This window comes from Thunnus albacares, chromosome 1 (assembly GCF_914725855.1).
Source record: "Thunnus albacares chromosome 1, fThuAlb1.1, whole genome shotgun sequence".
Lineage (NCBI taxonomy): Eukaryota > Metazoa > Chordata > Actinopteri > Scombriformes > Scombridae > Thunnus > Thunnus albacares.
Genome location: NC_058106.1, coordinates 32,310,190 through 32,323,966, shown reverse-complemented (window position 1 = coordinate 32,323,966; position 13,777 = coordinate 32,310,190). Strand labels below are relative to the sequence as shown.

At 38.0% G+C, this 13,777-nt stretch overlaps 1 protein-coding gene across 1 annotated transcript in view; it reads left to right on the top strand.

The window, feature by feature from the left end:
- Window positions 1-946, top strand: part of luzp2 (leucine zipper protein 2) — a 165,999-nt gene extending 165,053 nt beyond the window's left edge. The window contains exon 12 of the mRNA XM_044355408.1: window positions 45-946. Coding sequence (XP_044211343.1) covers window positions 45-152 — 108 coding nt within the window. The 3' untranslated portion in view covers window positions 153-946. The remainder of the gene's footprint in view (window positions 1-44) is intronic.
- Window positions 947-13,777: the final 12,831 nt, after the last annotated feature.

Sequence of the window (13,777 nt, the reverse complement as noted above, 5' to 3'; positions counted from 1 at the left end):
ATCAGTCTTGCTCATTATGAATCTTTATCTTCTGAACCTAACAGCAAAGGAGCCAAGCGCAGACTGGAAAATTCAACACAAAGCCCTCAGACGGCAGCGAGGAGGCAGAGGGAGGCAGCAGCAAAAAGACAAAGCCACATAAATACAACTGAGCGGACGGCATATCATCCAGAATGCAGAGCTTCTGCATTGCCTGGAGGATCTTTCTAAGAGCACACACTTGCGCACTCTCACAAAAAAACATATGTGCGTCCACACATGCTCACACACAGACACACACACACACACACACACACATACACAGCTACACATACACATATCAGCATTGTTTGCAAAAGCTGAGACACTGGAATTGTCAACAAATTTCAAACTGTCATCTGAAAACCTCCATAGTAAAATGGCATGCATTCTAGAAATTCTTTTTAAAAAGGTAGCAATGGCACTGGTAACTTGTTTCATGATTGTTCATTTGTTGTTTACTTATCTGAGTTTTATTCTGAGTGAGGACACTGCTTTCTAAATGTGTGATCTTTCTAGAAAAATCCCTTTGCACTAGTGAGGTCTGACACTGTATCCTGTGATAAGTATATCAATTGACAAAGAAAAAAATACTCCTTCTACTTCTACTACTACTACTATTACTACTACCCAACTTAGAATATTGTTTGTCACTCATTGTAGCAAGGTTTATTTACTCCTCCACATTTTGAAATATAGAGGCTCAAGTTGGCTGGCCAACTGTTCAACATTTAATATTTCAGCACTCTTTCTGCCTTTAACATTCCAGAGGCAAAGAGCCAAAGACTCACAATGGGTCGTCTCCCTGAGAATGTGCCATGCACTGAGTAGTAACTCCTAGCTACATGTATCTGTGTTATCTGACCTTTCTGTGTCCTTTCAATAAACTGTAATTTTCAGTAAATGTGTGAAGAATAAATTGTTATTTGTGGGAAAGAAATGAGTGAGTATGTTTGTGATCAGAGCAGGAAAAGGTTGCCCTGTGCAAAGAGCAATCACACCTCATGAATATGAATTACATAGTGTTGTACTACTGGAAGGAGTTGTCAGAGAAGTATTTGACACTTGTGAGGTCAGAGCTAAATTTTCAAAAAGTAGGAATATACATCACGCATTTCTCAAAGTTAATTTATGTTGAATAATTGTCTGATCTGACCTTTTTTGTCCTTGTTACCCAAATCCAGTTGGATGACTGAGGATCTTCATAAACCAGCTGTAGGCAATATTTATTTTAGGGTTTACTGGAGTCTTATTTGATCACTGAAAGCTGTATCCACAAGCCAAACACAGCCTCCTAAGTATGATGTGATGTACAGTTAGTTGCCCAGCAAAGTACCAAGTATCTATGTTATTCATCTTTACTGGAATACAATTGTCACCATAAAGTCAGGGTTTATTTAACTGTATTTAGATTCATGTAACTACCAGATTGATTTCAAGGACATTTTACAAAAAAAACAGCACAAAGTCTGAGGTTTGCTGCCCAGAAATGCAACAACATTATACAGTCGAGTTCACAAAGATGACTCTGAAGGTGTATTCAGATGGTGAAAAGTGAAAGTGGATTTTAGAGTTGACCCAACTGCATGTAAGGTCAATGCATTGAAGCGAGTGGATGCAAATTAGCCCTGGGAGGCACCAACAGGCAAACACGCAACAGGGTGAGTTAAAATGTTTTTCATTTCATTAAATGTACAGAAACTGGAGTAAACAGAAGGAACTGGAGTTCTCAGGGGGGCTCTGAGATCAGTTTTGAGTCTGAGCAGTCACACAATAAACACAGGTGAATAAACACACAGTTCAAAAACAATTCCGCGGTTAAATTTGCACAGAGAAAGTGTATAAGGAAACAAAAAAAGCTGCATGAATATATATGTTATTTCCACCTAATACCTATCAATCACCAGCTTCACTGTGGAAAGGTAACATTAACATTCTACCATGTTATACCAGTATGTATAATATGTTGTGCCACTTTTATTCCAAACCATGATCCAAATCTTCTGAGGCATTACTCTGTCATGTGTTTTAAGTCCATATTTGACTGTGAAATACTTCTATGCTTCCTCTTTGAGATTTGAAAGCGACCAACTGCTTAAAGCAGCTTGGTGGTCACAGCATCCCCTTTGTGTGACATTTGGTGCGGTCACTGGATCCAAGAGTGTCCAGGCTGGAAAATGTTAGACGACAGATGCACAGCTCTATTTTAGGGCTATAATCCATCTTTTTTGCAGGTTTGAGTGCCTCCTCCAGGTTGGGTCTACGTCTTGCTGAGAAGCAAACAAAAGGGGCCTGACGCCGGGTTTTGGAGACCCGTGGCGGATTTTGCAAATGCTGCCATTAAACCTCAGAATTGCAAGCAGCCGAAGTGATAGAAGAGAAGAAAGATGGTCAAGCTCGCTATGAAGTACACAGGCTTGGGATTTGATCAAAGTGACAGTGTGGGTTTTTGTATTCCATCTTCATTTTACTGCCTCCCATTCACTGCTTGTGAAAATCATGTATATTTTTGAGGACAATTACAAAAAACCTGTCTTCAAATGCACCATGCCAAGAGGAGAATAGTTTGTGGTTAGTGTGAATACAAAACACTGCCTATTGTAAAGATAATGCAGTTCATTTTAGTGTCATTTGCTTTACTGTTTAGGAGACACATTATTATAACCCTAACAACTGCAAAAATCTAGTGGTTTTCTTAACACAATAAGAAATGGGTATGAAAAGAAGGTAGTGGACCGCACAGTGTCAGCACTAATTTTAAGAAGGAAACACTATGACTGTACTAATACATGCAGTGTTGACATTGTGCTGAGGTAGACTGTCTTCTTTTTTAGATTGTTAAGCTTCATTTAGGGGTTACCATGGAGATTAAGATCTCTTTAATGAGAGAGACCTGAGAACAAATCACTTACACAAGATCACAGCAAACCAGTTACACTAAACAATCCTCATTAAAAAGGTGATGTCACATGCCGTATGTCCCCGCATCAGTCAGACTTTGGCAACATTGAATTTTTAATCAATTTTTCAATGGATTGGGTTCACAAAATGCCAGACATTTATGTGTAATACAGAACACTCGATCAAAGATTATGGTTTTCATACCAAAATTAAAGTAACAATAGGTTGATATTACTATGCAATACATTAAAGTTGAGCCTTCCTTTTGCAATTATTTTGTAAGTATACTTTATTTTGCTATTGCGTTGTAATATGGCTACAATTATTTTTTTAAGACAGAAAATAGAGAGACTAAGTTTTTTGTTATTGTAAGCTTCACAATCCTGTTTTTAGATATTCATATTTTCACACTGACTCAACTGACATTTCCCACATGATTTACATAAATGATGTACAAAGTGTAAAATGAAGAGGAGTTGTGGGCTGCATGTTTGTGTATGAGAGAGATTAAGAGCTTAGGCAATGTAAAAATACTGTTTTTTCTTTGAGTCTTTGAGGGAGATTATCAGGGAGGTGCTTCTATGCGTGCATGTGGCTGTATCCAAGTTTTCTGTCAATATAGAACAATATTGACCTGGAACTACTTTACAGAACTGTTTTCTTAAACTGCCGCCCTGCAGTTGCAGAGTAGGGACTTTTGATTTGTTCTGCTGCCTCAATTTGTGAAAGCTTCTCAGAATCAAAGATATAAGGCTAAAGTGATGATTGTCAATGCCATATTGAGTTTCCAAGATCAAACACATCTTCCAAAGTCCATGTTCATAACAGTAAATGTTATTCCTCGTTCTTTGGTTTTTTGTATGTCTCTCAGTAGCAAATGCAGCACATTTTACATTTTTACACATAATTTTGAATAATGTGCAAAGTAATGTATTTTTCCAAATTTTAACTTTAATTGTTGCTTAGTATTGAATATGTAAAGTTAGTAAGACATTGTTAATATTTGAAGCCAGGTTTATGTTAGAATTCCTAGTTTATGAACACAAATTTTGTAGGATAATCTGCAATCCAATACAAAGTAAAGTAAGTTTTATTCTGCTGTCTTGTATCAATTAAATCATCATAAAGGATATATATAAGTGGGAGCATTTAATTACATGAATTAATTTTCCCATACACCTGGTTGCCCAGTTATGCATTAAGATGACATTCTTTTACAATAGCAAATGGGGGAAAAGGTGTGTGGCTAAGTTTCAAGACAGCAAAGGTCAGCAGTATTATGACAGTGAATAGCCCTCACTACTTAAGCACACAAACCTAATTAAACACTCACTCTAATTACACAGCCTGGAGCTGCCTCTTCTTTTTAAACTTCTGCTGTTGGGGGTAATACTGAATTGAGACACACATGAATGACTGCAAAATCTTTATAGCGCGCACAAGTGTGTGAGATTGCCCACTTCTTCTGCTCTTCTGCCCTTCTATTCACAGCTCTTAAAGCTCAGCTTGCTAATGTGCTGAGCGAGTAAATGATTTTAATGAGGTTGAGGGTTGTGATAGAAGAGCTGCTTTACACTCCTCATCAATTCTGAGCAGTGTGGAAATCAAACCTGGGTCAAAAAGCCAGCACACATGCATTTTTAAGCGGTTATTTTAAACCTATGTTGAGTACCAGAATACAGACCACAGGAGCACAAGTTCAGCAGTGGTTAAATGGTTAAATGTGAGTCATACTACTCAGTAGTGTTGACTTTAACTTTTAATACTTTGCTTTGATTGTCTAGCCCTCATTAGCACCAGCACTCCCATTTGGCATATACCACCCACTTGTCTCCTAATTGACTACAAAAGAAGGAAACTGTTTACAAATACACATTTCTTGAAGCTCCTCATATCCCCAGGTGTTTAAAATGTGTTAATTTCCTAAATTTTCTTAAATTTATCAAGAGCTAAAACCAATTAGGCAAAATTGGAACGTGGGTTGTAGTAATGATTTTGATTTTTCTTTGGCATTATTTAAAAATAATGACAAAACAGAACTTTGGATGAGGCTGCTGATTTGAACAAAATGAGATGTAATGTAATAAATTTAGAGCAGACATCAATCTGAAGAGTTGTGGAATATTTCAGACTCACTGACTTCCAAATCTAAAACCTATTTAATTTAGTTGACAGTACAGAGCTCATCATTTATGAACTTAAACTTCACCAACACTGTGAGAAAATATCCCACGTTCGGCATATGTCAGCTTACTATAAATTAAATTTTAGATCTCTCTTTTGTTGATATCAAAAAACAGAGTTTTAAAGAAGAACATTTTAGGCATAGCTTTTTCCAGTATCACTGTAAAAAATCCCACCTATCTCTTCCACCATCACTCTACTTGCTGACCGGACTGGTTTTTTGACTTTGTCTTACGTCTATTTGAGGTATGATGTCGTTTCAATCCATCTCTACTTCCCTGTTTTTGCAAATATCAGCAGTTTCCCCACTCGCTACACACGCCTCCTGGCTAACTGTAAAATGGCTTTTAACATCATCCTTTAATGTCAAGGAGAATGTTGTAAAGTGATTTTCAGGGTCAATCACTGTTCAACTTATTGCAACGCTGAAGATTCTCTTTCCGTTCTGATTTGACAAGCTTTTAAGCGGCGTGTTACATGTGGCCTTTTACAGGTCAGAATCTACTTTATCTCATATTGAAATTCAGAGAAAATCTACTAGAGCTGTCACTAGAGGCAAGGTCTGGCCCAGTGTCACGGAAGAAAAATTAGCATTATGTTTTCTGTGAATCTATGACACATACAATATAGAGTAAAATAAAAACCTTCAGTTGTATTCAAATGCAGAAGCATGAGCATGGATAAGAGACACTGACATGTGGTATCCTGCAGAAACTCTCTGGTCTACCGAACATCAGTGACAAAGCAGCTGCTGCCCTCAATGCTTCCACATTCATCTTGTCACTTAATACTCTATTTTCACCTACAGCTAAAACAAACTCCTCTTTTAACAAAACAAACCACCTTTACTTTGTCATTTAACAGAAAAGTATCACATAGTTGGAAATAGTCATTTTATAACTGAAATTAGCAGTGAAGTCCAAGAAAAGAAACATTAAAGGTGAAAAAATATTAACCCACAAAATGAATGCCATAGATTTGTTTTAATCATAGTTTGAATTGTTTTCAGAGGGTATATTTAGCTCATACAGTGCAATACCCCTGGGCCTGTCATGTACATGTCTCTTTTTGCTAACGAACATACAGCAACTGTTTGGTTTTTAAGTATGTGTCTATAAGCAAAAATATATATATATACAAATTGGGATTACAGTTTGGTAGACTAACAGAGTGGGCTTTTCTGCTGTATCATTTGGAGTCTAGATGAGTGTGGGTGGGGGTTTTGCACAGTTTTTAAGTGCCCGTTTATGAAACCTTAATCTAACCAACATAAATCTGTGCCCTAATGAGACACTTCCTAAATGCCACCTGAGCCACATAAGAGTCTCTATGATAAGCCCACATGCTCCTCTGATCAGTCCAAATGCACTTCTGGTCAGCTTAAGTGCCAATGAAGCCCTGTTTTTATTTGTCGCCCTGCCCCTTTAGTGAGTCTTTGGGCAACACTGTTCAAGATGTCTGAGACAAAGACATACGAATTACTACAGAGCAGATCATGATTAACTAAATTAGAGTACTTGAAAACACATCTTCTCTGAATTATTAATCTATTCACTCTTATTTAAACTGTATTATTTAGTTTTATCAGCAAAGCTACAGCAGTTTTTTTTTACCTGTATGACTTTACATTTGACTGCTGTTGCCCTCATCATATGTGAGTCTAGATGAGAGTTTCAACTAAAACATAAAAGGTATCTCATCACAAAAAGTTTGGCAGGAAGACAAAAAGGGATATGACTGAATAAAAGTCACTTTACACATATAAATTGGATAAAAACAAATTTTGTCTTGTAATATAAGAAAAATTCTCATCTGTACTATTGCCATTTATGTCAATATTAAATAAATATATAAATATGGCTATGAAATAAATCCTGAAATAAGTAAGCAAGGAAATAAATATATAAATAAATGTTAATATAAATATATAAATGAGTCAATATAGTTAAATAAATAAATAGGATTTCATTTCAAAATGATGTTTTTCAAAGGACTATTTTTATTTATTTCAGGGGACTTTTATTTCCTAATACCACATTTGTTTCCCAACCCTTTTTATTTCCATCTGTTATATTCAAATGAATGGGGCGTTGTTATCTCACAGATTCAGACCACAGCAACAGCACCAGCACTGAAGCACTGAATATCCAGCAGTACTGAACATACAAGAAGGCTATGAAAATCTCTGGCAGATGGAAGGACAGTAGGCTACATGGTCGTTGCTCATTGTTTATCTGTGTGCGATGTCTGACTCTGAAAAAAGCATGTCAGAATTATTGAGAGAGGCTGCCAACTGCTTTGATGGGATGGTGACATGGCATCCACCAACTAGAGCTGCCGAAATGGACACCCCAAGCTGAAGAACCCTCGTCCAAGGTAGGTAACGGTGGCTACGTACCGATAATCCAAAGTCCATGTCCTCCGAGTAAACGTAGCTAACAAGCTGATCGCCTGCAAACGCAATTAGTTTAATGTTTGTGATTATTCAGTATAGATGACACTACATTGTTGGTGTGGTTGACAAAGTTTGATGAAACAATCTGTGACGTGATCCAGTTCTGTTATAAATGAATGGATAACATGTCGCAATCACTGAATCATTGTGGTAGCATTACTTCAGCTAGCGCCATGTTGACGGTATCCAAGAGACTTTCAGTGAGTTCTGTTGCTGCATAGCTACTCAGCCTGTTTGAATCAAGTGGGTTTAAAATCATTTAAAATTATAATTATTAACATCAGGATCAGAAGTAAGTGCTGAGTGATAGGCTGCAGCTGCCGATCTCACGACCAACACAACAAAAATAAACTATATGGAATTAACATTACTTTCTACCCAAATGCAAGCAAACAGAAGGGAGCCAGATTTCTGTGCTTACAAAGCAATGTCAACAAGCTTTGTCTGTGTGCCTGACATACAACAGTCACCCAGACTGTCTCTCTAATCCTATGTTTTCTGTTTTCACATTTTAAAGCTGAAGTGGCGAGACTATTCGCCCCTTATATTACTAGATCAGCAAGGCCTTCATCAAGACCACATTCCTTGGGACCTAAGGACCAAAAAGAATTTGTCGCTTAATCTGCACACACAGTTTTTAATGCTTGAGGGGACACAGTTCCAGCAAAGTACGCAAAATTGGAACTGACAGCTGCTGGACTTGGAGAGAAACGGATCTCATTTCAAGGTAATACTATGCTTAACATGAACATGTGCAATGGTGTTCAAAAGTAAGCCCATGTTGAACCAAATTTAAAGACAAAGCTGTTGTGTGTGTGTGTGTGTGTGTGTGTGTGTGTGTGTGTGTGTGTGTGTGTGTGAAAACCAGTGTTTCTTCAGTGCTGTTCAGTGGACAGCCTCCTCTTAAAAGCCTTAAATTATCTTAAAATGAATGTTCAGTACAGTATAAATTCATCTGGTCCTTATTGTCTCACATTTTGTAAATTAAATGGTGTCACCAACACGAAGCATTCACATTTCTTCACTTATTTTTCTGATATTAATGGTTTTAAATGTCAGCTTGTCAAGAGTACTTAGAGGAAAAACTGTATGTTGTTGCAGTATATTATTATTATTATTTATTATACTATCCAAACTGATGGTCACGAGGTAAACAGACAGTAGGCTGGTCAAACCAGGTGAGCACACAGTTTACACCATATTAAGCCACAAACTGAACATATTGTGTCTACACAATGACAAAGCAGGTTAACTGGTTGAATACTTTCTGATTGTGTATAACTGTATAAAATCCAGATATGCTACAGCTGCAATGCCAATAGGCTATGGTTTGTTTCACACATTATAAGAAACGTTACGAGGTGAATGCTTCTTGCTGAGCACAATTCAACTTACATAAATGGTTTGCGTAGATAAAAAACACAGATATATATATTGACTAATGTAAATTTGATAAGACTTTTAGGAGCCAGCTGCCATCACAAGCAACCAGCTGAGACTCACCAGTTAACACTGGACGTCCTCTGTCTGCTGAACAGGGTTGGAGAAACACTGATTTTTAACATGAAATATTCAGTATTTTTACCAGTTTTAATCACTGTGTCCATCTGATGTGGAGAGGAGGAGACCTCTGTGGATAATTTGGCTCCTTGTAAAAACCTCCTGAACGATGAGCACTGAAGGAGTCCTAACCGGGAGAAGCTGACTGCAGAGCACCGTTGGTCTGAAAGAAACCGTACAGCCATGGTGGTTGTTTAACAATAAAGACAACAACTCCCATGATCCCACACTATTTCACAATGTCATCAAACTTCCATCTTTTATTATTTTGATTGAGAGACCCATAGCGGCAGAAAATTACATACTGGGCATTTAAATTAAAGGTTCTGTATGTAGGAATCAGAAATTCTTACTCATTAATGACATCTGTGGCCGTTAAATGACATGCAGTCAACATCTTGGTGCTCACGCTCACGTGCTCGTGGCGTGAGACTATTGCAGGTGATGTCTTTTTCCGCGCTTACACTTCTTATAATTACATGAAAGATCTCTAACGTTGTGTTTTGCACTGTGTTTCAGCAAAGCATCACTCACTCCCAGTCAGTCAGCCCCTCCCACCGCTGTATGTACGTGCAACGTGCTGTTGTCGGGGAGCAACAGCTTTTGTTTTGTTTTGTTGTGAAATGTGTAGTGGTTGACAGAGGCAGATAGCTGTCTCATTAGCTGGAAAGCTAATATCTGCAGGGTGTTTCTATTCAGACAGCACAGTTTTGTTGTGTTGCTGTGTAGTTATGCCGGTCATTTGTTGAGTGAGAAAGAGGCAAGGCACTCAGGAGTGCACAAAAACGTCACTTCCGTTGGATTTTTGCTGAAAATCCGTCCCGAGTCCTTCACATAGAGTGATATCAGTCCACAGGGTATTACAGATAACCGAGTAAGTTGAGGAAGGTTAAATTTTGAAAAAAAAACATTATACATGTAAATTGCTTCACAATTCTACATATAAAACCTTTAAAAACACACATTTTTATATTGTTTGCACACATGTAAATCAAAAATAAAAACGAAACTATCTACAAAAGAGTAGCTGTCTCTGTTTTATTCCTTCGAGAACTCCCTATTTTATTCCTATGAGAAGTATGTTTTATTCCTTTGGGAAGTCTCTATTTTATTCCTTTGGGGAGTCCCACTCAGCAGCATGCACAGCACGCACCTAGTTACAAAAATTCAGAGGTGCACAACTGACAACTAGCCTTTAGTTCATTGTGAAAGACGCCATGACGTCATTTTTGGTGCACACACCATCATGCTGGGGACACTGTGTGGTAGTTAAGAGAGAAAGAGGTGAATTTTGTACTTTTATATTGTTAAAGAGTTTCTGGCTAACTCTGTCACCATGTAAGCTAATTACTGCTATTGTACCGATGTAGCATCCGACTGTTGTTCCGCCATTTTCTGCATTTAAGTTTGTCTGTAAGGTGTTTAAAAACATTATTTTATTACGGTAAAAGGTCAGTTCATGTGTTAGGTAAAATATAAAAGTTAAAAAGGTAAATGTATATCATTTAAATTACAGTTTGTTGGTTAAAAATGTAATTTACAGTATTTAGAAAAAACAGAATAACTTGAGACTGAGTGTATTCCGACTGAGAATTTGGTTGTACTGGACATAATTAAGACTCAATACAAACGAGTGAAAACAAGAGAAGTGTGCGGGTTTCTTCATCCCTCTTCCCTCACTATTTTCCCTGCGCAACAACTGCGTCAAGCATAAACCGAACTTGACTCCCCACCTACACTCAGGATCTGTGAAGAGGATGTGTGTCAGCTCTTTCAGAGACAGATGATCAGGATTGCACCAGGTCCAGACGGTGTGTCACCCTCCTGTCTGAAAGTTTGTGCTGACCAGCTGGACCCCTTCTTCACACGGATCTTCAACAGATCACTGGAGCTGTGTGAAGTCCCCTCCTGCTTCAAACACCCCACTATCACCCTGGTCCCCAAGAAACTCTCCATCACAGGACTGAATGACTACCGGCCCATCACCCTGAAGTCTGTGGTCATGAAGTCCTTTGAGAGACTGGTGTTGACCCACGTGGAGGACATCACAGGCCCACTACTGGACCCCCTGTAGTTTGCCTACCGGGAAATGCGCAACTGTCAGAAAAACATGTCAGCATTGATAAAAGGAACTGATAAGCTCAAAGGCATATCATTCCAATGGATCGGACCATTTGGAACCAGTTCTCGATTCCTGTCCCTATACCTGGCCAATAAAGCTGATTGTGATTCTGATATTCCAGCTTTTAGAAAATTCTGAGGCAAAAAATAATGAGCACTTTCCTCAATTAATGCAAACGGACGCTGTCACAAAATGAGGTATCCTTTTCATATGAGCCATGAAGGAAAAATAAATAGAATTGTAATTACCATTTTCACAGTGTTTTAAAAACATTAATATACAGTATGTGTCAGACTGTCAAATACTCAGCTTTGATGGTGTTTTGTATTCATTCATATAATGAATGTCTTTCATTTTTTTAGCAAGGCATATAATTCTCAGGGAACACCATGTTCATGCTTGTAGACCTGAAGCCTGTAAAATCTTTTCACCCTGCCTGTTGATGGTGAATGGTCCGTAGACAGCAGTGGGACAGATTAGAGAGCATCAGCACTTGTATTATTGTATTTATACAGGTACTTTACAAATGTCAGGATGACAAACAGTTAAAGACAACTTATTAAAGATGAAAAAGGGACAAGATTTGAAACAAGGTTACTCAAGATGACATAAAAATCCAAGGCAAATAGACAGTAATATTTGTGAGGACAAATTCTGAATAAAGCTGTCATACTTCATAAGGGACAATCATCGTGGGGGACTATCATCGACCTCATTTAGTGATCAAGCAGTTGCAATAACATTGACAGGTTTCTGGCACAGCTTGTATCAAATAAACTTTTTCAAGGTTTTACTGCCTCACAGCACAAAATGACCTTAATATATCTGCCCAGAGTGGATACGGTTGTTGATCAATAACAATGAGAAGGGTAAGATTTCTGGCTTACAAAACTCATTTTCTAGCCTTTTATACTGTTTTGGGACTCAAATTCCCTGTTATTTGAAGTTTATGAAAAAAGCTCATTACAAAACCCCACAACCCAAGTTGATGTTTTCAAACTGTTTTATCTGGTCCACAGTCCAAAATCCACAGAAATTTAGTTTGCTATCATATTTGAAAAAGATAGGCACCAAATCCCCACATCTGAGAAGCTGGAACTGCTTAAAACAATTGCAAAAATGATTGATAATTAAAATAGCTGCTGATTAATTTTGTCTCAAACTAATCAATTAATTGACTAATTGTTGCATGACAAAGCGATATTATTTTCAGTATTTTCTTTGACACCCTATAATACAGACCACAATGAGATGCTACTGTAATTCCTCATTTGCAACAGTTCCAGCTACAGGCTAGATAGTGCTCTGAGGGTAAAAACAAAGGCTACAAAGAGTCCAGATCTCAGTGAAAACAAAACAACAAAAAAAAGCTCCACAGTCAAGTCCTTGCTGAGAGCAGTAAGAATATTCTTAGTAAACAACTGGGCACCATTAACGTTTGGATGAACACTAGGGATGCACGATATTGGATTTTTGCCGAGGTACAGGTGTACCTAATGAAGTGGACAGTGAGTGCAGACACTAGGAAAAAAGGCTGGAACGGCAGATAGACACAGAGGTACTAAGACGAACTGGCACAGAGAGAGGAAAACACACAAACTAAATACACTAGGGGGAGAAGGATAACGAGGGACAGGTGAAACCAATCAGGGTGGAGTAGACAACCACACAGGTGGGAAATACACAAGGGCAGGAAGTAAAATATCAGAAATGAGAGAAGTGAATATTTCAAAATACAATAAGAAATGATGCATGAATGACATAAAACAATGAAACACATAACCTAGGGAGCAAGGTGGGATGTAAACAGGAGGGAAAGTCCACGGACATCTGGTGGACAGGTGGAGAAATGGCACACAGAGCCTAAGCAGTAATTGTGATGTTGCAAAACAAGTAAATAAATGTAATCACTATCCACAGGGACCATGTGAAAGTAAATGCATTGTACAACTGTACAGTAATGAAATCCAACTGAAAAAACATAAATAGACATAGTGTACTGTTTTTCACACTGTTGAACAAATCAGCCAAAATTAGTAGGCTACATGTGCTTTATAACTTTACCTGAATTAATTAATTCAGAAATAGGAGCCCATTACATGTGGCTATACAATCCTTAAAATGATAAACTATAAACTGGGCTCAATCTGCGCTATACTTTTCTATGAGCTACAAACAACCCTGTAACAGAGAGGCGATGTGCAAACAAAACAAACAAAAGTGCACAAAATATAAGCAGCTCCAGTCCTTAGTGAAAGCCTTCCTTTTAAGTCCAATGAATGAGGTTGAAAGACTGAGAGGCCTGGATCCTTTAAGTCAAGTATGACAGGTAGATTTTCCTGTACGAAAGTGAGCCTCTCTGCCTTTTTGCAATCTATGTGATTTCTCTTCTTGTCTATGACATGGGAGACAGTGCTGAACAGCCATTTGCTATTAACACTTGTGCTGGGTGCACTGAGGTACTTGCATGCTAAACGGGCAAGAGCAGGTCGCTTCGCCCAGGTATGCGGGTATCTAAAAAGTAACAAAAATAGTCG